At 42.5% G+C, this 27,719-nt stretch overlaps 1 protein-coding gene across 4 annotated transcripts; it reads right to left on the reverse strand.

Annotated features, from left to right (window-relative positions):
• Positions 1 to 491: 491 nt before the first annotated feature.
• Positions 492 to 27,669, reverse strand: dcakd (dephospho-CoA kinase domain containing). 4 transcript variants are annotated; one of them, XM_072249586.1, is made up of 6 exons: positions 27,613 to 27,669; positions 22,944 to 23,276; positions 12,907 to 13,022; positions 9,499 to 9,702; positions 7,901 to 7,988; positions 492 to 3,422 (listed from the first exon to the last, which is right to left on the reverse strand). In XM_072249586.1, exons 3-6 carry the CDS (start codon positions 13,016 to 13,018, stop codon positions 3,137 to 3,139), a joined length of 690 nt encoding a protein of 229 aa, XP_072105687.1. In that variant the 5' UTR covers positions 13,019 to 13,022; positions 22,944 to 23,276; positions 27,613 to 27,669; the 3' UTR covers positions 492 to 3,136. The 4 variants fall into 4 exon arrangements, with proteins under 4 accessions (XP_072105687.1, XP_072105684.1, XP_072105685.1 ...); XM_072249583.1 differs by lacking the exon at positions 27,613 to 27,669 and adding an exon at positions 27,346 to 27,425; XM_072249584.1 differs by lacking the exon at positions 27,613 to 27,669 and adding an exon at positions 27,313 to 27,386.
• Positions 27,670 to 27,719: the final 50 nt, after the last annotated feature.

The following is a 27,719-nucleotide window of genomic DNA, read 5'->3' on the forward strand; positions in this document are numbered from 1 at the left end:
AGGCCTGAACAGATTAGATATGGCAAAGTTATTTCCCATGGTAGGGGATTCTAGGACAAGAAGGCAAAACTTCAGGATTGAAAGACGTCCATTTAGAACTGAGATGCGGAGAAATTACTTTAGTCAGAGGGTGGTAAATCTGTGGAATTTGTTGCCAGAGGCGACTTTGGAGGCCAAGTCAATGGGTGTATTTAAGGCAGAGATAGATAGGTTCTTGATTAGCCAGGACATCAAAGGGTATGGGGTGAAAGCAGGGGAGTGGGGATGACTGGAAGAATTGGATCAGCCCATGATTGAATGGTGGAGCTGGCTCGATGGGCTGAATGGCCCACTTCTGCTCCTATATCTTATGGTCTTAAGATTTCCAGCATCTGCAGAATCTCACATCCGGGTGCAAGATCACAATGAGATAGATTGTGAGGTCTGTCCATGAAAGATAATAGCAAAATATGGCAAACAAATAAGCTCTCTAATAATGCAGCCAGTCCATATTTATTGACATTTTTTATTTTTGATTGGAAAATATAACTGCTCTTCCTACAGAAATAAGATTCTGAAGAATCAGGCAACGCCTTACTGACACACCAAATGACAGAAAATGTCATATGTTATTAGTCTCACACTTTTTGAAGATTATACTCATACTGACACAAACTGCAGAAGACAGGTTCTTAAAGATTAGTGCTGGTAAAACTATCAGATCAGCAAAGTAGAAAATAATTTCAACAGAACAATCAACCTTAAATAACATTGTTTTCAAACCAATTCAAAGACAGACAATGTTGTTTTATTTATACATGTTAGACACATTTACAAAGTTCAAGTAAAGCAACTCAATTACAAGCTTCCTATTTGAACAACTACACAGAATGCACATGTGGGAGTCTTATCCACATCTCTATATGCTCGGGGCATCCTGAGGCTTAAATTAGATGGACACAAAGTGAACCTTCATGGCACCAATGTTTGATTTTAATTTCTGTCATTTATCCTGAACTGAGAATGCAGCCAAAACTGACGTGGCAAGGGCATTCATCTTCCCTGGGGGAAGGGATTTCATTTGAGTGTATTGCAACACAGGACACTCACTTTGGCCCCCAAAATGAATTTTTATCTCATCTTCTCATGAACATTGAAACAAATTAGTACAATCTTATTATTCTGGAGCTACAAAATATTCTCAGAAAAAGTTGAGCAAGTATGTAGCAATTTAGGCATTTTCACTTGCCACTAAAAATAGTAACAACTATGCCAAATCCAATAGATTGATAGTGAGATGGGGAGGAGGAAACAATTCTGTATTGAGTAATTTCAATTGCTGACAGGAAAATACAATGAGTGTGTAAAGTGTGTAGCAGCCTTCTCATCACCCCCACCCAATATAACCTAGTCTGCACTCTATCACTGTTAAGGCTCAGCATGAGATTGGTTACTTGGTTGGGTGCATGAGTGGAAAGCCATGACAGCAGAAACTCAGTATTGTTTAAATGACATCTGCTCCTTTTGCAAATGTCGATGAAGTATCTGGTCTTTGACAAGTGTAAACAATAGCATATTTGCAAACCAGTTGACACTTCATCCAATCTAGATCAACTTTAAATTTAGAAATAACCAAAAAAACAACAGATTGGCAGCCTGTTTTGCACTTGCTCCATTACCACCACTGTTCAATTTTGCATCATATGTGTTTTCTTTGATGCAAGAAAGTTAGGCGGCAAAATCCATATCATTGAATTGAATAAGAAATCAAACAAAAAGTCTTCAAGATGATCTCACATGGTAATTAGACCACAAGTGGATGCTGCTACATTATGCAATGCCACCAATGGAATTGAACAAACTACTGGTCCCATACATCTAAAGGCTGATTTATACTTCTGTGTCAACTCGACGCCGTAACCTACACAAGTGGTCTACGCGCGTTGTGAGCATTTATACTTGTGCGTTGGTGTGTCTGCGTCGCTCTGCAATTCGGGCACGTCGCGCATGCACACACACCTGCCCACGCAAGGCTTCATGGTCATGGTGGTCTTTCTCAGGGTAAACAAGTTTAAAGCCAGCGTCTTTTTCTGTAAAAGCGCAATGTGTCCATAATTTCGGAGGTCTATAAAGCTTTATGGAAAGCATTGCAGCCAGAGTTCCTTCCCTGCCCTTCAGTCGCCCAATGGGAAGCTATTGCAGCGTAGGAGGAAATGCGATGCTACCAAGCATACCAATCACAGTTGTTGTAGTCTGTGTTGCCGCGACGCGTAGTTACATTTTGGGAGAGGTGCGCGTCAGGCTATGGCATAGGGATCTGCGTAGGCTCTGCGCAGAGTGCACGGCGACGCCATACCTACGGTGTCGATTTGACGCAGAAGTATAAATCAGCCTTGAGTCACATTACTTTCCTTGATCAAGATGCTAAATCTGCCCCACTGCCTAAGCCACAAAACATATATTAACTACCACCATGCACACTCACCCACCTCACCTGCTCAAATAAAGTGATTCCAACATGCAGGACATTATTAAAAGAACAACGGTGGGGTTCCAACTGTCCCAAGTCACAGCACTGAGCAATAGATATGCTGATGTCACAACCCACACACCATATCACCTTGTACCTTGACTGTGCCGCATATTACTGAGGAAGAAACAGGTAATAGGACATCAGTTTTGTATAATGGCATTGGCCTAGTTTGGATTTAATTGTGACTCTTTAAAGAAATACCAACAGTTTTGGGTATCTGCAGGGCACAGAGGACAACTTTCACAAACATTTCTCATGTGCTCACTCTGATTAAACATTGAAGTAAAGTGTATCCATGAATGAGTCCCTGATATTCAAATAAAGGCTATATACTTGGTTTAATGCTGTGGCCATCTCAATGCTCTGGAAATGTCATCACTTGAATGCTACAATTTAGTTCTGAGAAGTTGACAAAGCAGAAGACTGACTATTGATAATTTGCACGAGATCTTTTCAATCTCATATCAATGAGAAAGGAAGGAAGATAATAAAGAAAAATGGGTTTAAACCAAGATTGTTCACTAGCAGTACATCCATACCCTGTTTACTATTCCTTCTTACATTGGGCTCATTTTATGGTAAGACAAAATGTTTGTCCTAATTTGATCTTGTTCACAGCGGATCTTAAAAAATAAATTTTTTAATGAACATGTACAGAAGGCCTCCAAAAGCAGTAAGGGTGACCACAGCAAACAACCTTACTGCTAAGAAATCCATAGAGTCTTCAAACTGAGAGTGCAGTTTGCAAACCTGCCGGTATGTACTGGCAGGATCCCCAGAGTTATCGATCACATGGGTCGCCAGCTTGCACTTCTGTTCCAATGGCATCTGAACACTGATGCGCCGCTCTGCTTCAGCCTGAATCAGGTTATTTCTCTTCATCAATCGGGTCAGCTGGGCCTGAGGGTCACTATGGGACACAAAACAATTGTTTCTGTATATACAGCCAACTGTACACTCTTACGAGACCTCTCCAATGAAAAATTAAATGAGAAGACTAAAATTTTTATGCAACAACCTGGAGGAGGAGGAGGAGGATTTGTTGAAAAGTAATTTTCAGAAAATAATTCTGAAATTATTTTCAGAATTCAGGGGCTGCACATTAGCCTAGTAGTTAGCATAACATGTTATAGCGTCAGTGATCAGTGCTCAATTCCTGCAACTGTCTGTAAGGAGTTTGTACACTTTCCCTGTGACCATGTGGGTTTACTCCAGCTGCTCCAGTTTCCTCCCACGTTCCACAGATGTATGGGTTAAGGTTAGTGAGTTGAAAGCATGCTACGTTGGCGCCAGAAGCATGGCGACATATGCAGACCCTTGGACTGTGTTGGTTGTTGGCGCAAGTGACACATATGACTGTATGTTTCCATGTGCATGTGACAAATAAAGCTAATCTTTGAAATCTTTAATCTATTTATAATCAAATGATGTATGCAAAGACAACTGTAGAGCTATGGAGAAATTCAGACAAGCGGAATTAAGTGGCTAAAGCAAAAAAAAAAAAAAAAATACTTGTATGATGGTTCAAGTGGTCTCCTGGGTGTTATCATTCTACTAACACCACAGCTTCACTGAACTCTGAATACATCAGGTGCCCCAGTTAGCCAATAGATATATCTAAATGGTTTCCTGCTTAAGTATAGAGTAGGAAGTAGCCAGACACAACAGGTGTCAACACTTCAGTATTAGAGTGATGGAAACAGGCCCTTCAGCCCAACTGGCCCATGCCAACTGTGCTGTGAAACAAGCTGGTCCCTTCTGCTCACATTTGGCCATGGCCATCTAAACCTCCCCTACTGATGTACTTATCTACATGTTCTTTTTGAAATGTTGTTAATGTGCACATCTCAACCACCATTTCTGGCAGCTCATTCCAATACACACCACACTTTGTGTGAAGCTGCCCTGATGTCCCTTTTAAATTTCTTGCCTCTGATCTTAAACCTAAACCATCTTGTTTTCTCCTGGAAAAAGACTACGTGCCATGACCTTGTCTATGTCCCTCATGATCTTATATACTTCTATTAGGTCATTCCTCAATCTCCTACATTGCAGGGAATAAAGTCCTGGTGTACACAACTTCTCCTTTTACATCCTGGTAAATCCTTTCCACATTCTTTCAAGTTTAATAACATCTTTCCTCTAACAAAGTGACTATAACTGTAAACAATACTCCAGGTGTGGCATCACCAACATCTTATAACTGCAACATTATTATATATGGCAATGAACTGTGCTGGTCATTAACACAATGCACCTCACTGTATGTTTTGATGTATATGTGACAAATAAAGCTAATCTAATCTAACATAACTTGCCAGTTCCTATTCTCAGTGCCCTGACTGGAGGCGGCCAGGGCACTACCCAATCTACATGTGACACCATTTACAGTGAACTATGCATTTGTATTCACAGGTCCCTCTGTCCTACAACACTCCCAGGCCCCTACCATTCGCTGTACAAGCCCTACCCTAGTTTAATCACCTAAAAAGCAAAGCTTCACATTACATGGGTTGAAAGCTATTTTCCAAACCTCAGCCCACATACCCAGCTGATCAAGATGCCCTTATGATTTTTCATAACCTTCTTCATAATCTACAACACCCTATTTTAGTATCATCCACAGGTTTACTAACCATTCACATCCAAATCATTTCTATAAATTACAAAGCAAGCACGCACACACACACTCACTCTGACGCAGCCCTCCTGTTTGAGAAACGATCCTCAAACATCAACCTTTGCTTTCTAGTATTGAGCCACCATCTCCCCTTGGCTCCCATGCCATCTCCTGGTCAAAGGCCTTGCTCAAGTCCATAAACATCCACTGCCTTACCTTCATCTACCCTCTTGATTAACTCCTCAAAGAACATTCCACATAATGCTGATTGTCTTGAATCAGACCCTGCTTCGCCAAATGTTGGCCGATCCTATTCCTCAGAATCTCCTCTAGCAACTAATGTCAGACTCACTGGCCTGCAGTTTCTTGACTTGCTCTTGCTATCCTTTTTAAACAGTGGTATCACTCTCCAGTGAAGCAACACTGGAACCTCACCTGTAGCTGGAGATGAAGCAAAAATTCTCTGCAAAGGCCTGCACAATTTCTTCCTTAGTTTTCCCACAAAGTTCAAAAATCACCAGATCAGACCTTGGGGATTTATCTACGTTCATGGATTTTAAGACCCCAATACCTCTTCCCTAACTTGTACATGGTCCAAGCCAACATCACTCACACCTCCCCCCCATTTCCTTAGCTTCCATTGTTTTCTACATAGTAAAAACTGAACAGAAACATTCTCTTGGTGAGACTGGTGTAAATTTGGGGGACCGCTTTGTTGAGCACCTCTGCTCTATCTGCCAAAAGCAGAATTTCCCCCGGCCAACCATTTTAATTCCTATCCCCATTTCTGTTGTGACTTGTCAGTCCGTGGCTTCCTCCTTTGCCAGTAAGAGGCGACTTTCAGGGTGGATGTGAAACACCTATTCCATCCAGGTAGCCTCCAACCTGATACCATGACATCGATTTTTCCTTCTGGTAAAATTTCACCCCACCTTCTCTCTTCTATTCCCCACTCTAGCCTCTTACCTATTCTCACCTAACACCTCCCCTGGGTCATTTCCTTCTTCCCTTTCTCCTATGAACCACTCTCCTCTATCAGATTCCTTCTTCTCCAGCCTTTTCTTTCCTACCCACCTGGCTTCACCTATCACCTTCTAGCCATCCTCCTTCCCCCCACTTCCTTTCCAGTCCCAAAATATTTCTTAATTTCCATAGACACTATCTGATTTGCTCAGTCCCTCCAACATTGTGCTGCTAGAGAAATAGTAATTTTGAAAAAAAAAAATCACACTCATTTCTTTTGGTTTCACATACATGGCCATGCTTATCGTCGAGGGAACTATTCTCTTTCTAGCTGCTCTTTTACACTTGATCTACCTAGATACTGATTGTGGACGATCAGCCATGATCACAGTGAAAGGCGGTGCTGGCACGAAGGGCTGAATGGCCTACTCCTGCACCTATTGTCTATTGAGAATCTTTTGGGAGTCTCCCTCACCTTCTCTGCCAGATCTTTCTCATGTCCTCCTCCCCCACCAAGCTTCCCTCTGGTAAACGTGGCAGCCTTTCCCTTCACCCTAACAGGAAGATGCAGGCCCTAAACTCTTGACACCACACTTTCCCTGCAAGCAACCTTGCCTAATCAACAACTGAAAGCTCACACCTAATGGCTCCAAAATTTGCTCTGCCCCAGGTCAGGACCTTAGCTTGTGAACAGGATGCACCCTTCTCCATAACTATTTTATGGAGAATTATGGTCACTAATTTATGGTCAGTTGCTCACTGACAGCTCTTCCACCACTTGCCCTGGGAAGAGGCCCAGTGTTGTACCCTGTCTCACAAGTCCCTCTATATATTGATAAAGCAAACTTCCTTGGGATACATTTCACAAATTAGTTATAGAGGGAAACATATACCAAGCAAAGCAACTTCCTCTGCTGCAGGTTCCTAGGCCTCAAATTCTTAGCTGATTCATTTGATTTCTTCCAAGAGGAAAACACCCAGAAAATTCAGCTTCTAGATAATTGCACGGAAAATGGTACATTTGACACAATACTGGAATACTGATAATTCTCACAGTATTGCAAGAGTCAGTCCACAAACAATGTGATAAATCAGCAGCAAAACAGAAAAAGCAATTCCCCCCCCTCCAGACAAGATTTGTTTCTGAACCAACAATTGCCCTCAATTTCTTTTTCTCTCAAAATGCAAAGGAGATGCAAGAGTGGTTGCCAGTTGTCTATGTAGTCCTATACCTGAAGAAACTTTGTTTGAAACAGCTAAAATCTCTCCAAAGTCAGGATAGCATGCCAATCCCACCAGCTCCCTTTCCCCCAGCTTCCACCCTGAATTAAAACTCTTGTTCTCAGTTACAGGAACTACCAGACCAAAAGTGAGGAACAGCAAGGTAATTTATCCAAATAGTTAAATGGAGGTGGGGATCATAAGGAATTCAACATTGTTTAAATCTATGATCAATGAACAAAGTTCCATTTTACCAGATGTTTCTATTACACTAAAGGCAGAAAATGCTGGAAAAACTCAAGAGGTCAGGAAACAGAAACAGTATTAACGTTTCAGGTCAAAGTGTCCACAGTCCTGATTAGGGGTCTTTGACCTGAAACGCAACAGCTTCTTATTGTCCAGCCTGCAGAACTTTTCCAGCACTCTCTACTTTTATTTCAGGTATCCAGTATCTGCAACTTTTTTTGGTTCCCAATTCCTACTGGACCCCTTGCCTCTATACCAAATGAATCAGAGAACTTTAGTAAGTGCAAACAATGCAGATAGCTATCAATATCAAGACATTTGGCTTAACATAAACTTACCAGTAAACAACTATAGTATGCTTCATAAATTTAGCCATCTTATTTGTTTCAAACAAGAGTGGGACATCAAGAATAACATATCGATACCCTGCAGAGATTTTAAAAAAAAAGTTATACTCATGTATTGCACTAATTAAAATTAATCAATTTGTCAATTGAATGTCATCAGATAAGTGTTGCTTACTCTGCAGATTACATTTCTATGACATGGGCAATCATATTCTCATGACCATGATTGTTCTTGGCAAATTTTTCCTACAGAAGTGGTTTGCCATAGCCCTCTTCAAGACCCAGCCATCATCAATACTCTTCAGATTGTCTGCCTGGTGTCAGTGGTCGTATAACCAGGAGTTGTGATGTGCACTAGCTGCTCATACGACCATCCACCACCTGCTCCCATAGCTTTAAGGAATTTCATTGCACTCTGAAGTATACTACAATAAACTAATCCAAATCTAAAATCAAAATTGGCTGGTAGATGAAAACTGGTTAAAATATGGCCTTTTCCACATTAGAACTATAGGTTCAAAATTGTTAATAGGTTACAAGTATCTTCTACCTCTCTCTCTGCTACCAATTCTTATTGCCCATAATCTCCAATAACATTTAATTCAATGGAATTCTCCTGCCACTGAATCACCCAGTTTGAAGAAGCTAGAGAGTACCCCAGAAATAAGGTAATATCTACTGAAGTGGATAACAGAATGCAGGTGCTTTGGAATCGGACCGCTGAATGGTAGTGAGTACATGTTGAGTAAGTGTGATGACTTGCAATTGCTTCTGATAATGCAGCACTCTTCCAGTCATCGGAGCATCAAGCTATTCTCAGGTCTTTGGAGTGAGACTTGAAGCCACAACCTTTTGAGTTGAAGATAAGAGTGCTATGAAATTATCTATAGTTGATAATGTGGACAACATTTGCTGACACTGTACAAGTCTACATAATCTAGGTTGTAGCATTATACAACACTTGGGAGCAAGATGTGTAACTGAATACATTGGCGAGACCCATAAGTCAAACCGACAAGTTATGCTAGGGCAGATCTAGTAGTTTGAATGATAGCAGGATTCCCCACCACTGCCAGAGTAGATAAACTCATGCCAGTCACACTTCCAGTTATTATAGTGAAAAACTAAACTGATTTCTAGTTGTGTTTAATACATACAAGTCGTAAACTTGCAACATATGTTGTGATCACATTGTGATTGTGATCTCCTGCAGTTATGATGTCCAAAAGGTATACAATAATTTTCCAAACAATAGACCATAAGACAAAGGAGCAGAAGTCGGCCATTCGGCCCATCAAGTCTGCTCCACCACTTTACATTCTCCTTAATTGCCCCTGGCTTTTGCTGTCACTTCTTTGAGATGACATGGCTACAGGTGTGGGGGAGGGGGTGGGGAAAAGGGTTAGAGAATAATTTATAATGATGAAGAAGAATTGTGGCTGAAGCAGAGATGCCAGATATTGTCTGTTTTACTGTCTGGAATTTTCTAGCCCTCAAAGGAAGAAACAAAATATACATATTTATTCTTATGTATTTTACAGTATAAACTTAATGCAAAGTTAAAATGTTGTTAACAGCTCACCACTTACCTTGAATAAAATATATGAAAACTTGTTTGAGCAAGGCTTTGTGGATTGCCGGATGAGTGATGGAATTCAGGAGCAGCCGTTTCTCCCTGTTGGAGAAAATGATGCTGCCCAGTTTCGCCCTGTTGATGGTTCTGTCCTCCAGCAGGATCTCCTCACCAAAGGAACGCACTATTGCCCAGTACACAGGGGAGTCCAACTCAACAACTTACAGGAAATAAACACAGAACAAACCCATCATCTTAGAGGGACATGCATTTATAAATACAAATAACTCAACAGATATTGCCAGTATTTTAAATCTGCACTAGGTTCCTATAATTCATCTTTATCTGATTCCAAGACGACAATTTTTTATTTTTCTCTCTAAGTATTTATTCAATTTCAACTTTAACACATTTTTTCACCTCAGATTTTTTTACTCCTTCAGACTCTTGCATTCTAACCACTCTATGCAGAAAGGCATTTCTCCTCAATTGCCTTTCAGATTTTGTACTTCTGTACCCCTCATACTCCTCTCACTCTCAAGTTTCTATATTTACCATACAAATCCTTCCATAACGTACAGGCCTATTTCAGTTATCCCTTTGAGAAAAGCACCTCAGCTTGTTAACCTTTCCTAAAACATTAAACTTTTTGGTTCTATAAAATTTAATTTTGCACTCTATTCTCTGCATAACAATATGGGAATTAAATATATACAGTAGTCCATCTAATCTAAACAATGTTTCTAAATATTTAATACAAAATCTCAGCTTCACAGTTCTCACTTGGCAAATAAACTAAAGTGTTTTGCTTGTATATTTCTTGTCAATCTGCTTTCCTATATATAGTGGCTTGGGCAGCAATACATTCATAAATTTCTGATCTACCTTCTTCCAGCTGAAACTGATTTAAAACATTACATTTCTCAATCACTCTTCAAGATTACCTATGAAAACTTAAATATAGCTCAAAAATCTGTATGCCAATTTAAGTTTACAGGCCTACATAAATCAGAAGTAAAAATAAGTGCATTTAACTCTTTTCCCCTGATCCTCCCTCAAGTGTGGAATATCACCATAACACGGAGCAGCAGAATTAGGCCATTTGGCCCATCGAGTCTGCTCCACCATTCAATCATGGCTTATATATTTTCCTCTCTCTACCCCATACTCCCGCTTTCTCCTCATGATCTTTGACATCCTTATTAAAAACCTATTAACCTCCACTTTAAATATACCGAATGATTTAGCCAGATTCTCCACCTTCTGGCTAAAGAAATTCCACCTCATCAATTTGAAAGGGATGCCTATTGCGAGGTTGTGCTCTCTGGTCCTAGACTCTTCCACTAATGGAAGCATCCTCTCCACATCCACTTTATCTAGGCATTTCAATCTTTGATAGGTTTCATTTAGATCACCTCATTCTTTAAAATCCAGTGAGTACAGGCCCAGAGCCATCAAATGCTCCATTAATCCTTTCATTCTCAGGGTCACTCTCATAAATCTCCTCTGCCAGCACATCCTTTTTTTAGACACCAGATCCAAAACTGCTCACAGTACTCCAAGTGTGGTCTGACCAGTGCCTTATAAAGTCTCAGCATTACATCCTTGCTTTTATATTCTAATCCTCTTGAAATGAATGCGAACATTGTATTTCCCTTCCTCGCCACACACTCAATCTGCAAATTAACCTTTAGGGAATTCTGCACTAGGACCCTCAAGTCCCTTTGCACCTCAGAATTCTCAGTTCAATCCCCGTTTAGAAAACAGACTATGTCTTTATTCCTTCCATCAAAGTGTATGACCATATACTTCCCGACACTATTCCATCTGCCACTTCTTTGCTCACTCTCCTAATCTGTCTAAGTCCTCTGCAGACTTCCAGCTTCCTCAATACTACCTGTCCCTCCACCTACCTTTGTATCATAAACCTGGCCACAAAGCCATCAATCTCATCATCTAGATCATTAACATATAACATGAAAAAGTTGGGGAACCCTGCAGCACACCACTAGTTACCAGCAGCCAACTCGAAAAGGCCCCCTTTATTCCCATTCTTTGCCTTCTGCCAGTCAGCCAATCTTCTGTCATAACGTCTTTCTTGTAATAGCATGAGCTCGCATCTACTTTAGCAGACACGTGTGGAACCTTGTCAAAGGCCTTCTGAAAAATCCAAACAGATAACATCTACTGACTCTCCCTTGTCTATCCTTTGTCAGTCAAGATTTCCCCTAATGAAACCACGCTGACTTTGGCCGGCTATCATGTACCTCCAAGTACCCCAAAACCACGTCCTTAATAATGGACTCCAACCATTGAAGTCAGGCTAAATGGCCTATGATTTCCTGTCTTTTGCCTCCGTCCCTTCTTAAGGAATGGAGTGACATTTGTGACTGTCCAGTTGTCCGGAACCATTCCAGAACCTAGGCGTTTCTTTATTTTATTTATTTAAAAATACAGCACAGTAACAGGCTCTTCCTGCCCAATGAGCCCACACCACCCAATTATACCCATGAATTTCATTCATAAATTAGAGTATTGAGTAGAGGAGTTAGGGTGTTATGTTAAAATCATATAAGACATGAGCACTGCATACAGTTCTGGTCACCTACCTATAGGAATGATGTCAATAAGATTGAAAGTGTACAGATAAAATTTACAAGGATATTGTCAGGACCTGAGGACCTGTGATATAGGGGAAGGTTCATTAGATTAGGACATTATTCTCTGAATTGTAGGAAATTGAGGGGAGATTTGACAAAGGTATACAAAAGTATGAGGGGTGTACACAGGGTAAATGCATGCAGTTCCCCCCCTCCCCCCACTGAGGTTGGAAGAGAATTGAACTAGAGGTTATACAGTAAGTTAAAGGTAAAAGGTAAGTATTTAAAGGGAACCTGAGGGGGAACATCTTCAGAAGGTGATGTAAGTGTGGCATGAGCTGCCAGTGGATGTGGTGGATGCTGTTTCGATTTCAACATTTAAGAGAAATTTGTACAAGTGCATGGGTGGGAGGGGTATGGAGGGAGATGGTCTGGGTGTACACTAATGAGAGTAGGCAAAATAACAATTTGGCATGGACTAGATGGGTCAAGGGGCCTGTTTCCGTGCTGTAGTATTCTATGACTCCACTGTTGGCAGTTCATTATTCACAATGAAATACGGCTGTGAATTCCCAATTAAGTCAAAACATGTTGTCATTACAGGAACTACTTCAATTTTCATTGCTGTACTAGTTAATAGCAAATTCAAAGCATTAAGTTCCTTCAACCAATTCAATACTGCACTAAATCAGAAAATAGAATAGTTATAAAATAACTATAAAAGAGAAACTGTAATCTGTACATTTTGTACCAATATTTTAGAAATTGCGATTTTTAAATATCATACTGTCACAAAGTAGGATCTCGAGAAGTCCAAAACTTACCCTGTCTTGCTATCTGATCGGAATCTATAACAGGGCATCCAAGTTCATGAAACAAAGCAGCAACTGTGCTTTTCCCGGAGGCAATCCCTCCAGTCAGGCCAACCAGGAACATTGTTCTGAAATAAAAGCATGGGAAGGATGAGGTACTATTCTAAAAAACAGAGTACAAGGATGGGTTAGCTACATACTCTACAGGGTTGAAAACTTCCATAAACTGTGTATTAAGAATAAAATTATGGACCATGGCCGATGCTGGCAAGGGTAACATTTATTGCCATTGAGAAGATCACACTTTGGGCACAGTTCTTGTGGTGAAAGTACTTCTATGGTCCCTACTGGGGAAAGAGTTCCAGGATTTAGACTCGGCAATGATAAAAAAAACTCTTTTCCAAGTTGGGACTCTGTGTGCCTTGCAAGGATTCATGCAGGTACCTCTGTTATGTTCCCATGTGTTGCCTGTCCTCTCATGAGGTTGTAGGTTTAGGAGTATCTGTGAAAGCCTTGGCAAATACTTTTTGTAAATTGTAATACTGGAGCCATTACTACTTCCACAGTTAACAAACAATTAAACAGATGTGTTTCTTAATTACTGTTGGAGTTGTTCTCATCCAGGGAAGTGCTCAGTATTCCACTATCCTGTAGAAGTCCCATAATTCCTTAGAGCACAGATTCAGCCCATCAACTCTATGCAAACTCTTAGAGTAGGTGTTTCTAACCTTTTTTATGCCATGAACCAATACCATTAAGCAAGGAGTCCATGGGCCCAAGATTGGGAACCGCTGTCTCAGAGCATTCCCATTAGTCCAATGCCCCTACCTTTTGCTACAAAAACTTATTTTCTCTTCATGTCCATCAACTTCCCTTTGATTCTCCTATTAACCATCTCGGCTAGTTACAAGGGGTAATTGATAAGTTCATGGCCTAAGGTAGAAGGAGTCAATTTTAGAAAACCTAGCACATTTATTTTTCAACATAGTCCCGTCCTACATTTACACACTTCGTCCAGCGGTCGTGGAGCATACGGATCTTGGACCTCCAGAAAGTGTCCACAACAGGGGTGATTGATAAGATTGTGGCCTAAGATAGAAGGAGATGAGTTATACGGCTCTCGTTACATGCACATGCAGTTCAACTCTTTGAGTGATTATGCAGAAAGTTTGAAGCCAAGACTCAGTAATGACTGCAATATCATAATTCCACACCCTGAGCTCATCTGACTCTTTTTTTAGTCATCTTCTATTGGTTTCTAAAAGCTTCCCAATGGTTTTTGCTCTTTTGTTTGCCCTCTCTTTGGCTTTTATGTTGGCTTTGGCTTCTCATTTCAGCCATGGTTGTGTCCTTCTGCCTTTCCAATGCTTCCACTTTATTAGGATGTATCGATCACTCAGCTCCCGAATTGCTCCCAGAATCTCCAGCCATTGCTGCTCCGTTGTCACTCCTACCTTTTCCCTTCCAAACAAGTCTAGCCAGCTTCTCTGTCATACAATCATGGAGAAGTTCAGTGTGGAAATAGGCTATTTGGTCCATGTAGTCAATGCTGAAAAAACATTTAAGCTGTCTGATGCAACCACCTGCACCAGGACCATCACCCTCCATACCCCTACCATCCAGGCTCCCATCCAAACTTCTCTTAAATGGTGAAACCGAGCTCATATTCGCCACTTGTGCTGGCATCTCATTCCACACTCTCATGACCATTTCAGTAAAGAGCTTTTCCAAATGTTCCTGTTAAATTTTCACCTTCTCCACTTACCCATGACCTCTCGTTGTCATCCCACCCAACCTCAGTGGAAAAAGCTGCTTGCATTTACCCTATCTATACCCTCATAATTTGTATACTTCTAACAAATCCTCAAAGCAACGTACAATTTCCTTGTTTATGTTTAGAGCCTTTTTTAGGTTTATAAGATGATGAGAGGCATTGATCGTGTGGATGGCCAGAGGTTTGCTCCCAGGGCTGAAATGGCTAACACGATGGGGCATAGTTTTAAGATGCTTGGAAATAGATACCGAGGGGATGTCAGGGGTAAGTTCTTTACACAGAGAGTGGTGGGTGTGTAAAATGCACTGCCGGCTATTTGTGTGAGAGTGTTTCAGTTACTATGGGGCCAGGAACCCATGCAGCTCAGTGGGAACAGGGAATAATACCAATGGAGAGAGTCAAACTGAGCCAGGTCACAGATTACGATCTGTGACAAGGTCACGGATACAATAGGGTCTTCTAAGAGACTTTTGGATAGGTACATGGAGCTTAGAAAAATAGAGGGCTATGGGTAAGCCTAGTAATTTCTAAGGTAGGGATATGTTCAGCACAACTTTGTGGGCCGAAGGGCCTGTATTGTGCTGTAGGTTTTCTATGTTTCTATGTAATAGCTCATCAGTTAATAACTTATCAGGGGTGATTGATAAATTCGTGGCCTAAGGTGGAAGGAGACGAGTTATTAACTTCAAACTATCTGCACAATCACTCAAGGAGTTGAACTGCACGTGCATGTAACGAGAGCTGTATAACTCACCTCCTTCTATCTTAGGCCACGAACTTATCAATCACCCCTGCTGTGGACACTTTCTGGAGGTCCAAGATCCGAATGCTCCACGACCACTGGACTAAGTGTGTAAATGTAGGAGGGGACTATGTTGAAAAATAAATGTGCTAGTTTTTCAAAAACTGACTCCTTCTACCTTAGGCCACGAACTTATCCATCACCCCTCGTAACTCACAGGTGCCAATTAATGAACCAGCATGAGCTTGGGATGTGGGAGGAAACCAGAGCGCCCAACAGAAACTCACACAGTCCATATAGCTACTCACTGTACGTGACAACTCCACATAGACAGCACCCAAGGTCAGGATTGAACCTAGGTCACAGACCTATGCCAATATGCCACTTCTATAACTTGCACCTGGAAAATTGCTGAAAGGCATTCAATATGAAGCTGTTGATTTACTACTGATGCAACATCAATAACATTGTTAAGAGTGATTTGTGGGTTTATCACATTCACATTTAGTAAATTACTTCAGCCATCAGTCTTCAGGTCGAAGTATAAGTTGTGGATTTAATTTCGAGTGTAGCTCTGAACAATAGGTTCTTAAAAGCCATGACCCCAGACCAGACAATGCTGTTTAAAATTCATTTGGATGTCTCTGGTGTGGGTGGAAATTGGGAAGTGTGAAGTTTGTGTGTAGTTTCAAAGAAAGCATTGTAGATGCATTGTAAATATAGAGTTGTCCTTCAATGTTTGGCACATAAAATATCGAAACCCACATTGGGCCAGGTAGACCTTTCGACCAAAATCATCTCTACATGATGCCTGCTGCACCTTGTTTTATTGAATAAAGAAGCTGCTTCATATCTACCAGTACTTTTCTCTGGTGACTTCATTCACGCAAAAACATTTGGTGTCAGAAGTGGGATACCTTCATGCAACCCATTATGAGTACATACTCTGCAGTCTTAAGTATATGCTATTCAACTGGTACCCGTCATTTATATTTTGCATAGTGTAGGAATTTATGTGGAGATATTTCAGATTCTGAGTTTTACCCAGATATATCTGTCGGGATGGTACCTATTGAGGTCAGGCAACGTCAGGTTGAGAACCCTGATGATCCAAGGCAGCCCCTGACTCTGATTACAGCCATTCATAAGCCCTTCAGCCCCGGGGAGAAACAATACTTTGTCAGTGTCGCCCTCACTTAAAGTCACATATGGAAATTCGGAATTCTGGTGCAAGCTCGAGGAAATGGTTGAAATTCACCAGAGGCACCCGAAAGATATAAGTGTGTTGGTAAAAGCGAAATGCTGAAGGAATATGTGGGATAGTATGGCCCGGGGGTGTGGGATGGTACATGGGCAACTACCAGGAGCGCCAGTAATGAAGAAAGATATCGCTCTTTTAAAAGGGGAAGTGAGGCAGCGACGTTGGGGGGGGGGGGGGGTGAGAGTAACTGGGAACAATAATGGCAGCGACTCAACGACGAGACAGGGCTGTTGAGACAGCCATGGATTACGCAGAACGTAAATATTGAGCATATGAGGAGTAGTAGTCAAGGTTCAACAATTCAGGGAAGGATGGCCCAGTCTTCCTGAAAATGCTGAAGGAAAGCCCGAGCTCAGCCCACCAGAAATTTTAGATTTAGGGATAGTGGTGGGGTCGACCTACTCTGTGATAGTTTTGTGGGCCAGTCAGATAGACCAAAGAAAGCGCAAGAGAAATCGTAAAGTGGTTATAATGGATGCAGCTGCTGTGATGTTTGTTGTGTGCTGGCAGTCAGGGCACAGAGTAAGGAACTGCTGAAATAGATGTGGGAAGGTAAAGGAGTTGATATGCTACAGCTGTGGTCTATTAGGACATGGTTGGAGGCAGCGTCCAAAAAAGTGGAAAGAAAAACAGGTGCAAGTCACGGCAGACATGCAATCTCTCACCCCATCAGCACCCAGTCTGACCAATCTGACTGTCAATCGGATCCAAGAGCTGGTGAAGACAGCTTTTAGGACAGAAAAAAACGTGGCAGCGTCCCCCACTGCCAGTGCTGGTGACCCGCAGATATACACAACAGCATTGTTATGGAGGCAGCAATGCAATATGTTAGTTGACACAGGGGCATCGGTATCGTTAACTGACCCACCCTTGCCAACAACTGGACAGGCTATTTATATTACAGGTGTAGGAGGACAAACAGTGAAAGCAGAAAGAAGCGAGTCAAAAAGACTCAAAATCAGCAGAGTGCAGCTTCCAGTGTATTTCTGGGTCTGTCCAAAAAAAATGAGGGTACAATCCTTGGACCAGACATCCTAAGGGAAGCAGGGGCCATTATAGATTCAGGAAAAGGAGAAATAATATGGACAAATTTTCTGCCCCTGACAAGTACAACCAACAGAGAACACAACATGGCCAGTGTAGCCACACTGACAGTTGTTCAGGGGATCCTCAGAGAAATTGCGTCAACTACCAACTCACCTGCCTATATGGCCTGTAAAGAAGCCCAATGGATCATATCAATTAACAATAGACTATGCCACCCTTAATAAGAACACACCGAGACTGCATCCTATTGTGGCGAGCCCTGCAACAATCCTGAATGGCTTGTCTGTGTGTGACGAAAGAGGGTTACAAAAAGTACACATAGACTAAGATGTTAACTGTCCTGTACTGGCACCAGTGGGATCAACAGCTGATCTGCCACCTGTCTTCAGGAGAAAGAGAGATAAGGAAGACAATGGAGCAGCATTCGGAAATGTTAATGAAGAGACGAGAGAGTTTAACGGAAGGAGACACCGGTCTGAGAACTGTCAAGATCGGCTCCTGTTTGAACCCTGAACTGTTTGAAGTGTGATGGACAGGCGATACTCCAGCAGGGGGATAAAAAGGGACAGGTTCGCTAAGGCAACACACACGACACCACAAGGTAACGAGACCCTGGAAGCGGTGCGCCTCCCACAAGTCGGTGGGAGTTTTTGGAGGGCTGCTCGCGGGACCAAGCCATAGACGCACAGGGTGGAAAGGTACGATCGGCGGGAATCTGGTGTGTGTCCGCCCTTGCCTGGGTGCCAGGTTCACTGCAGAGGAACGATCGTGTCTGAAACGGAGGGGTCACAGTCGGTGACCTCAGAAGACATTACAAAGGGCTCGCCCGAAAGCTGACTGTGAAGAATATCGAAGGTCTGTGTGGAAGCCGTTTTGAATATTCATTCGCTTTCGCTCTCTCTCTCCTTCACCCCCCCCGTCCACCAGCACGACGGTGATTACTGTGAACCGAACTGAACTCAATTGAACCGAACTTTGCGTCACTTTGAAACTGGTCATTTACCCCTAGATGACGATAGAGCTTGTTTGATCCTATTATCCTAGTTCTGTGTATATGTGTTTATCATTGCTGAACTGTTGTATTTATTATCCTTTTGATTAGAGTACTGTATTGCTTATTTCTTTAATAAAACTTTCTTAGTTACAGTAATCCAGACTCCAACTGAGTGGTCCATTTCTGCTGGTTTGGCAACCCAGTTACGGGGTACGTAACACTCTGGAACAAAGTTTTTCCAGTCCTGGATATCGCCAATGGATTTTGGGGTCTCTCTTTAGCACCCAAGTCCCAAGACCAATTTGCCTTCACCCTAAGTGGGCAGCAGTATACATGGGCCAGACTCCCTCAGGAATTCCACAATAGCCCAGCCAGTTTTCATAAGGTGATGGCACAGACTTTGGATAAGTGCAATCTAATGCCCAACTGGTCGACCAGCTTACAATATGTACATTATCTACTAATTGCTTTGGAAGATGAAACAGTTCATTTAGAGGTGATAGTGTTTTTGAGATACTGTGAGACGAGGGGTTTAAAAATCAGTCTGTCCTCGTATGCAAATTATACGAATTTTACTTAAGTCCAGTTGCCCTGCATGAACCAGTTCAAGTACCATTCTCTGGTAACTAGTTACAGGCTTCATTAAGAATCTTGACAGTGTGAAGACAGTGTATGAAAAGGATTGAATTCTGCAGAAAGGACCTCTACTAATCAAACAGCATCATACATGAGTAACAATCAGCCCTGATGTACTGGAGGAAGCATCTCAATAAGGCGGGAGTACCTTGTTTGTTAATAGGGGAATGGACATCAGGAAGTCACAGGCATGCTGGGCAGTGGGCAAAAACAATTCTGCCCAACTGAAAATGAAGGTTTCAACAGACAGCACATTGAGCCTGCTCTGCTATTCTTCCTGCTCAGTTCTACCCTTCTACCCGACTCCCATATATGAAATATAAAAAATAATGATATTAATAATGGCAATTTATTTTTAAATAACATCAGATATCAAGAGATAGGAATATGACAGCATCACGTTGCCAAATGCTGTATACACTATTATCCAAGAGTTAGTAAATAACTTGTGAAAACAATGGAAAGAAATAAAAAGAATGCTTCCAAAAGAATAAGGTTTTATTCCACTCGATTCCAACTTCAACCTTGCAATTTTCCTCCCTGAACAGAAGACTTGGAATCTTTGGGGGAAAGAGGAACCATACAATACAGCTCCATCAATTACGCAATAGCTACTGCTCTACATACCATCCTTGCACATCTGGAGAAGAAGGATGCTTATCTGAGAATGCTGTTCTTGGACTACAGTTCAGCATTCAACACCATAATTCCATCCAGACTCGACAAGAAGCTCAGAGACCTTGGCCCTGCCTTGTGCAGCTGGATCCTGGACTTCCTGTCAGATCGCCAGCAGATAGCAAAAATGGGCTCCCTCACCTCCAACCCTCTGACTCTCAATACAGGAGCCCCTCAGGGCTGCGTACTGAGTCCCCTCCTTTACTCCCTGTATACCCATGACTGTGTCGCCACCCACAGCTCCAATCCGCTAATTCAATTTGCTGAAGACACTACATAGATTGGCCTTATCTCAAACAATAACAAGGTGGCCTACAGGGAAAGAAGTCATCTCTCTGACACAGTGGTGTCAAGAAAACAACCTCTTCCTCAATGTTGCAAAAACAAAGGAGCTGGTTGTGGATTACAGGAGGAATGGAGATGGGCTAACCCCTATTGACATCAATTGATCTGGGGTTGAGAGGGTAAACAACTTCAAGTTCCTCAGCATCCACATCACCGAGGATCTCACGTGGTCTGTACATACTGGCTGTGTGGTGAAAAAGGCACAACAGCGCCTCTTTCACCTCAGACGGCTCCTGTTAGACTTCATGTTAGAAGGATTAGTTTGCAACACTTGGAGGTTCTGGGCACTATGGGGTGACTCCAGGCCTGGCCCCTCCTTCTTCTCACCAGGTTGGACACCTGCACGTTGAGCTGCTCCTGCTCCCGCCAAACACTTCATCCTCGCTTGGTGGATCTTCAAGCTGCGATCGTTCTTGCAGATTTTGCCACATGCACACTGCTTCCTCATCATCGTTTGTTCATTGCCTGGGTCTGATGCCATTACGTCCGTCTGACTGGGGTGCTCTCGGGCACCCCTGGGGGCATCTTTCCCTTTAGGGTCATCGTAGCTTTTGTGGAGGCCCTCCTCTCTGAGGACGCAGATTGGGTTGCCAGCCCGTTCTGCCCTGGTTGCCGTCTTTCCGGGCTGTCACTGACTCTCCAGTCGTCACCACTCTTTTCGCGGTTGTCACCCAGTCTTTCCTGGTTGTCACTGATGACCTCAGGGTGTAAGCTGTGTACATACATCTATTGATACTTCTGGACACATCTTCAGTGATGTTCCTGGAATCATCGGGTGTTTCGGGTCTTTCAACATCATACAACCTCCTCCAGGTGACCCAGCCGGGGCTGATCAGACCCCAGCTTGTGTCCAGATGGCTAGCTACTTATGACTCCATGGCTCCCCCCTTCTGAGCCACAGCCATCTTGACGCCCTCTCTGCCGCATCGGTGGTACTGCAGATGGCTCTCCTCTTCCTCTCTCCCTCGATGCCCAAATTGCTGAAGGCTCTAACTAAAGAACGGGCTACGAATCCCCTACAACCAACCTCCACTGGGAGACACCTCACTCTCCATCCAGCCTGCTGACAGTTGCTGACCAGTCCTGCATACGTGGAGAGCTTCCTTTCAAAGGCCTCTTCCAAGCGATCTTCCCATGGGACTGTCAGCTCCAGCAGCACCACTTGCTTAGTAGACTCAGACACTAGGACAATGTCTGGTCGCAGGGTGGTGGCTGCGATATGGTCGGGGAACTTCAGCTGCCCTTTGAGGTCCACCAACAGCTGCCAGTCCCTTGCAGAGGTCAGAATGCCTGCAGATGTTCTTTTGGCAGGTATTGGCTGCTCCCCAGCTCTGACAAAGGCAATGGTCTGCTTGGAGGGTTGGGACCGCTTCGCCCACTCAACTCCTGCGCTGACAGCTTCAGTGATGGTCTTCAGGACCTGATCATGCCTCCATCGGTACCATCCCTCACCAAGTGCCCTTGCACAGCCGCTGAGGATGTCCTCCAGGGTTCCTCGCTTGGAGCACAGTGGGCACGCAGATGACTCTGCCTTGCCCCATGTGTGCAGGTTTGATGGGCTTGGAAGCACATCGTACACTGCCTGGATGAGAAATTGGATGCGGTGTGGTTCGGCTTTCCAAAGATCAGCCCAGGTCACTTTCCTCTCAACTGCATTCTCCCATCTTGTCCAAGCTCCCTGCTGCTTCATTCCCACCGTCCTGCAGGCTGTCATCTCCTCCACTACTGCTGTCACCTCCTCCTGAACTAGACGATGCCTTTCCTTCCCTCTGGTGTCCATTTGGGGAGTTGGAAAGGATCCTAGCCCAGCTCGGCCTCATGTGACCACTCCCACCAGCCTCCTGTGACGCAGCCTCGCCTCTGCCTCCTGAACAGCTTCCTCTGCCCTCCACTTCCTGCCAGTACTTACTTGGATCCCTGCTCTAGCCACCTTCAGGTCACTTGAGTCCCTATACATGGCCCACACTCAGATATACTTAGAAAACCTCTCCACAAATCTCTTAACCAACATCACTAAATCAGATTACCTTATCATCATTACTGGCTGCAGCAGCACACTATGCACAAGTGGGCTATTGCTTTTCCAATAATACAACAGCTAAATACATTTTTAAAAACTTTTTTTTGATTGTACAACACATTAAAACATCAATAAATTGTGAAAGGTTTTCCATAAATGCAAGTTTTTCCTTTTGCTCTCATAGTCCAGCAGCACTTATTTGGTGGGGCAATAAAGAACAGCAAATAGAGAAACAAGACACAAAACGTTTTGCCTGGATTGATCAACACTGATGGAACAGATGCTACCAGAATTATGCTTTCATTATCATTAGACAATCCCGTCATGGTCTATTACATAACAGTCTAGATTAGTTTCTTCAAGAATTCCAGCAAATACAATGCACGACTCATTAGGATCGGGAAAGGCTGCAAACATGATTAACCGATCAGGCTATATGCAGAAAATAATTTAAAAATTGATGAATAAATCATCTGCAAAAATCAATAGAGATGTTCAGTTAATACCCTAACAATTTTGCTGGGAGAATGTCACAGGAAAGTAATAAATTCATACCTGAGCTGTGGTGTCTGATCTTAGGAAATGCCGGAGCTGGGAAGTATGTAGGGAACATCCAGAAAGACAGTGTGCTTTGTGACCAGTAGAGTCCTTCACAAAATGCACCTCTGCAACTTAACAAGATGGTCTATTACCCCAGAGTATGGGGCAATACCACCTTTTAGTCAAAGTTATTTATAACTTTATCCTGAAGTAGGGTGTCACCCGAATCATCAACTGTTCATTCACTTCTGTAGATCTGCTGACGGGCTGAACTCCTCCAGCAATTTGTGTTTTGCTCTGGGTTTCCAGATCTGCAGAATGTCTCGTGTTTATAAAGTTATTTTATGCCTGTAAATAGAAATAGCATTATCTTGATGACCATATCACTGTAACAACTCATTCGGGAGATCTACAAAGAACAGAAAAGCAGGATGTGCAGGTTTGGCAAGACACATCAATGCAAACCAAATTCCTAAAACAGTTACACACATCAAAGTTGTTGGTGAACGCAGCAGGCCAGGCAGCATCTCTAGGAAGAGGTACAGTCGACATTTCAGGCCAAGACCCTTCGTCAGGACTAACTGAAGGAAGAGCTAGTAAGAGATTTGGAAGTGGGAGGGGGAGGAGGAGATCCAAAATGATAGGAGAAGACAGGAGGGGGAGGGATGGAGCCAAGAGCTGGAAAATTGATTGGCACAGTTAGAGCTCTTCTTGTAGCAAAGCTGAGCTGAAGACATGTAATGCACACCTGATCCTGACTCACTTTCTCGGACTTGTACTTACTTTACCTTTGATGACACTTATTCAACACAGCAATGTTGTGTAGTGTCCAACTCTGTCCTTTGCAATTGTTCTCCATGTGCTATCATCAATGCTGCAAGCCTTCAGGTAAGCAAGTCTGTGTGTGCCTTTCTCACACTTCCTCTGCAGCTCTCAATCTGCTCTACTGGCTGTACAATAAATCTTTTATTCAATCACTTTTCCCCATGTTTTTGTAGAAAGGGTCAACAGTTATTCCCCATCCTTAATAGCCTGTTGAGTATTTAGATCCAGTGATCATGATGGAACAGCAAGTCAGGATGGCATGGGACATGGATGTAAACTACTATGGTAGTGTTTCCTGACACATTTTGCAAATCCTGACCAGCACAGCACACCATATTAACCAAAAGCCTAATCTAGGGGACCGCTACCATTAATCAAAGGGTCTATAGATCCCAGGTTGGGAACCCCTGGCCTAATTCAAACCCTACACCAAGTTGTTGAGAGTTGACACTAATCATGAACGTATACTGCAGTTCAACCAATTAATCTCAGCCATCCAAGTATGGGTGAAATGGTTTCACTGCCTTCAAAGTAAGCTTTTAAGCAAAAGTTAAGGTGTTAAGCTCTGATAGAATATTACACATATAAATAACATTTGAAACCCCTGTGATTATATCTTGATGATACTGACAAGAGCTGTGCCTACACTGATTAATATACTTCTCAATTTTTATAGTGTATTTGCATATGTCTTTCAGACTTAAATATTCTTTACATCTGCTAATCTCCCATGATTTCAGGACAAGATTGCACCACAGCTTATGGCCTACTGCATCAATACCTCAGGTTTCTTTCAGTTCTGTTACCTTCTCAGTGTTCATCAGGGTTATCAATGGCAGAGAGGAAACTTCAGTTTCCCCAAGTGATAGAATCATTTAGATCAAAGTAAAGCTCCTGTTTTGCACAATACGCTAAGAAAACTGTTAGATTCCAAACATCTGGCAATTTTCAGCTGCCCAAAATGAGGAAATTACATGAACAATTAGATTTATCTGATCCAAGTGATGCTAAAACAAAAGGCCAGGATTATAATATTAAACCACTGCTGACAAGTACATAGAAGTCAGCTTTCCCATGATTCTCCCTGCCCAAATACACATCTGCAAATGTTCTTTTTTTTCTATATAAAAAATTGCCTTAGTTTATAATGTGTTAATAAAATGTTAGTATTTATGGTATTTTATCATTTTTGCAATCAATTTGTCCCTTGCATTTACTTTCACTTGGGTGATCTCTGACTCTTCCCTTTTCTGCATCTCTCCATCTCAGAGAGTTAACCAGCCACTAACAGCCACTACAAGTCCATGGACTGCCACAGCTACTCTGATTATAATTCCTCCCAACCAACCTCATGGAAGGATTTCATTCCATTCTCTCAGATCCCTAGATGATGAAATATTCTGCACAGACACTTTTGAAATGTTTTTCCCCTTCTGTACCTGTGGATGCCTGTCTATCATAGTGAACAGAACACTTAACTGCAATTCCCACACCTCTGCCCTCACCCTTCTACTGGACAGCAAGAAAAGTTCCACAATCCTTGCCTTTCACCCATTAGTCTCCGCTTTCAACAGTTAATAGGACTTTCAAGGCGCACCACACAGTAATCCCCCAATTTCACCTGAGCCTAATCACAGGACAATTTACAATGACCAATTAACCTACTAACCGGCACGTCTTTGAACTGCGGGAGGAAACTGGAGCACCTGGAGAAAACCCATGAATTCCACACACAGGATGTTAAGGATCCTTATAGATGACATCGGAATTGAACTCCGACACCCCAAGCCGTAATAGCGTCAAACTAACCTCTACACTGCTGTGGCACCCTATATCCCATAATTTCCACCAGGAGACACATATTCCCATCCACTCCCCTTTCAGCAAGGAATCACTTCCTTTGCTACTCCCTGGACCAGTCTTCCACCCCCACCTACTAAAAACTGTCATATAGCACTTTCCCCTGCAACTGCAGGGGGTGCAATCCCCCATCATTCCATCTCTTCCCACTATCCAGAGATCCAAACAGACTTTGCAGTTCACTTGCACTTTGAATCATTTGGTATTCACAATTGTGTGATCAACCTACACTCAGTCCAAAGTAGTGACTCTGCTAACAACACAGTCTCACTCTGTGGTCTCCTGTAGTGCTACAGCAAGGCCCAACACAAACTTGAGAAACAACTGCTTTTTCCATGTGGGTATGTTATAGGTGCAGGACTCAAAATTGAATTCACAAACTTTAGGTAACTCACTCTTTGTATCCATCAGGGCTGGCAATTTTGGTCCTAATAAAGGGTCTTGACTCAATCATCAAATGTCCATTCCCTCCATGGTCACTGCTTGACCTGCTGAGTTCCTCCAGCATTTTGTATGTTGCTCCAAACTGCCATCATCTGCAGAATCTCTTGTGTCAATGGCAATCTTTGTCAGCCATCCTATACTTCCACATTGATTTGTACACTTTGCCAATAGGCCAGACTATACAACCTTACACAGACTTCACAAGATCAGCAACATATTATACAGACTTCCACATCATCTTATTTTAGAGAATTTCCCTTTGTTGCACCATTGGCCTCCCACACCTTCTGGCTATTCAGACTAATTTAGTTCTCTCTTTGATGAAGGTCTCAGACCTGAAATAATAGCTACTTCTCTTCAAAGTAGAAAGTATGTATATATCACCACATACAACCCTGAGATTCATTTTTGTGCAGGCATTTACAGGGTAAAAAACTACAATATATGAAAAAGTATAAAAAGGCTGAAACTGCTGATGTGAAAACGAGAACCTGTAAAATATTATTGACATTACCCTGACAGTGCCTGATCTGAGTTTTTCCAATATATTGTACTTGTTTTTATTTCAGATTGCCTGCATCTACATTTTTTGAGATTTTCCATTAATCGTAGTATAATCCAAAGATCCAGATTAACTTTTTGGTCTAAAATGGATATCACTGCAGTCGTAAATGACAAATGAAAACCTATTGCTAAAATCGATAAAGCTATCTGCCTAGACTGTTTGATCCCGATTTTTTGTTATGTCATGGAGGAAACCTTTGTACTTAGTCTTTTGCCTATGTCACAAAGTTAAACGGCCTATGGTTCCTATTGCTGAATGCTGTCGAGTAAAAATTTAAGTTCGGCGATAATACCTCCATGGTATGGCCTTAGCCAGTAATTGCATTAGGTAGCAGTTTCCATTTATGCAACACTTTTGATATACGCCCCACGATACTTCAGAAGAGTGTTTAAAAAAACTGACGCCAATCCAAGCAAGATACTATCAATGTACATAAGCAAAAGTTTTATCAAGAGAATCTTAAAAGTTTAGGGAGGACAACTGAAGAATTTATTGCCCAAGCAGCTGAAAGCACGGCCGCCAGTAATGGAGCGATTAAATGTCACCAATGAGCAAGAGATGAGAACTACAGGGGCATAATCAATTTGCCATTGGAGAAAGTGCGGAGATGGAAGAATTCTGGGGCAGCCACCCTCGGTGTGATCTGATATACACCCACATGCCCATTCCGGGTGAACTCTACACACTTGCCTCCGCTCACGCAGACCGATCGTCACTACTCACTTTCATTGGGTTCCGGCCCACCTTCCCCATACCAAACTCCCATTCACCGTATGTTGCAACATCGCGCATTGTCAGTGGCCCGCTGGAAATGGGCAACCAATCACTGCGGGTGTTATTCAGTTCCTGGTAGCCGATCACATGAACATAAAAGTTCCGCGTCTGCTAAGATGGCCCAAACCTAACAGCACGTTAATGACAATGTTAAAGACCGCATATTTAAAAGAGTTCATAATTAATTTATCCCGCAGATGACTACATCCAGCCTACATTTTAGTGTATGTTGGTCTTGGAGGACAGAACCGAACTACAATCCCAGCACACCCTCGTTTTGCACCGCTGCATAACCTCTAACCAATCCGTGAACTGATTACTCT

This window comes from Mobula birostris, chromosome X (genome assembly GCF_030028105.1).
Source record: "Mobula birostris isolate sMobBir1 chromosome X, sMobBir1.hap1, whole genome shotgun sequence".
NCBI lineage: Eukaryota > Metazoa > Chordata > Chondrichthyes > Myliobatiformes > Myliobatidae > Mobula > Mobula birostris.